This window comes from Amphimedon queenslandica, unplaced genomic scaffold, assembly GCF_000090795.2.
Source record: "Amphimedon queenslandica unplaced genomic scaffold, v1.1 AMPQUscaffold_12128, whole genome shotgun sequence".
Classification (NCBI taxonomy): Eukaryota; Metazoa; Porifera; class Demospongiae; order Haplosclerida; family Niphatidae; genus Amphimedon; species Amphimedon queenslandica.
The window spans coordinates 1-2,644 of NW_003547633.1; the positions used below are offsets into that span (position 1 = coordinate 1).

A 2,644-nucleotide genomic window follows, 5' to 3' on the forward strand; every position below is an offset into this window, starting at 1 on the left:
TCTCCATTATTGGTATCACACTCAATAATATCTGAAAAAAATAATTAATAAGCATTGCATTTTATACTAACCAGAGCAATATCTTCCATCTTTTGTTGTATTATAAAATCCAGTTTTACAACTGCAGTAATGACTGCCATTAGTATTTGTACAAGTTTGAGTACAAAGTCCATTATTTTCATGGCATTCATTGATATCTACATTCATTAATAATAGAACTTAATGACATTTACATGTTCAACCTGAACAGTTGTGCCCATCAAATGATAAAGTATATCCACTTTTACATGAGCAAAAATAAGAGCCAACAGTATTATTACAATGTTGATCACAACCACCATTTCCCGAGCTACATTCATCAATGTCTAAATAAAGAAATCAAATTAATATAGCACTAGGTTGTATAATAGTTGATCATAATGAACTATACAGCAAACAATTAAGACTCTATACTCTGAGTCTATTTCACCACTTATGGGTTGTTTTAACTATTTTTGCAGCGTATGCAATTACTAACTTACCAATACACTTTTTACCAACTGAATAGTATCCTGATGAGCATAGGCATATAAAGCTTCCTTGTGTGTTATTACAAATTCCATCACACCCTCCATTGTTACTATCACATTCATTAATATCAATACAAGTTGATCCATCACTATTTAACTCATATCCTGTCTGACAGTCACAAGTATAACTACCAATAGTGTTATTACACAGTTGATTACAGTTCCCTGTTCCTTCATCACACTCATCTATGTCTATTAATAATTCATTATTATTATTGAAATACACTGATATACTTACCATTGCATGTTTTATTGGTTTTAGCATTAAGTACAAATCCATTATTACACTCACAATAATATGAGCCAATTGTATTATAACAACTTTGTTCACATGCAAAATAATTTGGTTGATTGCATTCATTGATGTCTACAAAATAAATAGAATGATAGTACAAAAAGTACAAATTGAGAGGATTATTACATTATTGACTGTAACATAACTTACCTGAGCAGTTATGTGCGTTGCTAGTTAAGTTATATCCAGTGATACATAAGCAAACGTAAGATCCAGGTATATTAGAACAATCATGCTGACATCCACCATTATTAATACTACATTCATTAATATCTATGGGTGTAAAAATTGGCTTTAGAGATTTGCATAATTATTCATACCTGTACAATTGTAAGTACCATTAAGAGAATATCCTTCTTCGCATGAACATTTATAACTTCCAATAGTGTTATTACAAATATTTTCACATCCACCATTATTCAAATCACATTCATTAATATCATTACATGTTAATCCATCACTATCTAACTCAAATCCAGTCTTACAGTCACAAGTATAACTACCAATAGTGTTATTACAAATTTGAATACAGTTACCTATTCCTTCATCACACTCATCAATATCTATAATTTGTCATTATTACTTTATTAAAATACACTGATATACTTACCATTGCATGTGTTATTGTTGGTAGTATTTAGTATATAACCTATATCACAAGTACAATAATATGAACCAATATTATTGTGACAAGTGTGTTCACAAACATCTGTACTATTAGTGCCATTGCATTCATTAATGTCTACAAAATTGAACATTGAATTACTAATATCCACTTCTTTACAATTACCATTGCAAGTGATGTTATTAGTGCTTAATAAATACCCATTGTCACAATCACAATGATATGAGCCAGCATCATTAATACATATTTGATCACACAAATTAGTTCCATTTGTACATTCATCAATATCTGTATCAAAATTAATAATAGTTTTATCATTAAATATATCATCAAACTAACCAATACATGTGTGATTGTCATTGCTCAAATAATATCCATTGTCACATTCACAATAATAACTACCATCTGTATTAATGCACTCTTGAGTACAATTGGTAATATTCTCGGTACATTCATTAATATCTAGTAAACTGAAACTAAAGTCTATTCACTTTCACCTGACCCCTGGCTTTTTTTAATTAATAAATAACTACGTCACATCCGCATTCTTAACGTATTTGTGGTTTTGGAATTGTTTTTGTTGCACCGAAAGGATGCAGATAAGTAGCAGCTGAATTTATTCTGGCTGTTCTAGCTGCATAATTGCGGTCAAAGGTATGTCATTGAGTTTATACAGGGACATCCAAAAAAGGCTAAGGACTTATCATTTTGACCGATCTTTTTATCTAAAGGACAGGAAGGACCTAGCGATTCTAATGGTACAAACAAAATTTCTAAATTCCATGTTTATCAAAAGTTATAACAAAAAATCAATAGGTCAGGTGAAACTGAATAGACTTTATTATCATAAATAATTACAATGTACCTGAACAAAACACACTTCCATTGTAACCAGTATAACAAGAACATTCAAAGCTTCCATTTGTGTTAGTGCAAATGTGCTCACAAGCTCCATTCCTTTCTACACATTCATCAATGTCTACAAATGTTGGAATTTGTCTTAAGCTAATAATAAGTATCATTTATACCTCTACAGTCCAAATTGTTTGATTGATCAATGACATATCCATCAAAACAGTCACAATGATAAGATCCAATTGTATTATTACACATATGAGAGCAACCTCCATTATTATTCTCACACTCATCAATATC

General features: G+C 30.3%; 1 protein-coding gene across 1 annotated transcript in view; it reads right to left on the reverse strand.

The window, feature by feature from the left end:
* Nucleotides 1-5: 5 nt before the first annotated feature.
* LOC100640895 (fibrillin-1-like) overlaps nucleotides 6-2,644 on the reverse strand; it is a gene marked incomplete at its 3' end in the record, with an annotated part of 5,960 nt that continues 3,321 nt past the window's right edge. Inside the window, exons 7-18 of the mRNA XM_020004552.1 lie at nucleotides 2,518-2,643; nucleotides 2,355-2,468; nucleotides 1,829-1,951; nucleotides 1,655-1,777; nucleotides 1,475-1,606; nucleotides 1,185-1,427; nucleotides 1,015-1,137; nucleotides 808-936; nucleotides 522-761; nucleotides 243-365; nucleotides 72-197; nucleotides 6-31 (exon numbers count right to left, since the gene is read on the reverse strand). Of these exons, the coding sequence (XP_019860111.1) occupies nucleotides 6-31; nucleotides 72-197; nucleotides 243-365; nucleotides 522-761; nucleotides 808-936; nucleotides 1,015-1,137; nucleotides 1,185-1,427; nucleotides 1,475-1,606; nucleotides 1,655-1,777; nucleotides 1,829-1,951; nucleotides 2,355-2,468; nucleotides 2,518-2,643 (1,628 nt within the window). The remainder of the gene's footprint in view (nucleotides 32-71; nucleotides 198-242; nucleotides 366-521; nucleotides 762-807; nucleotides 937-1,014; nucleotides 1,138-1,184; nucleotides 1,428-1,474; nucleotides 1,607-1,654; nucleotides 1,778-1,828; nucleotides 1,952-2,354; nucleotides 2,469-2,517; nucleotide 2,644) is intronic.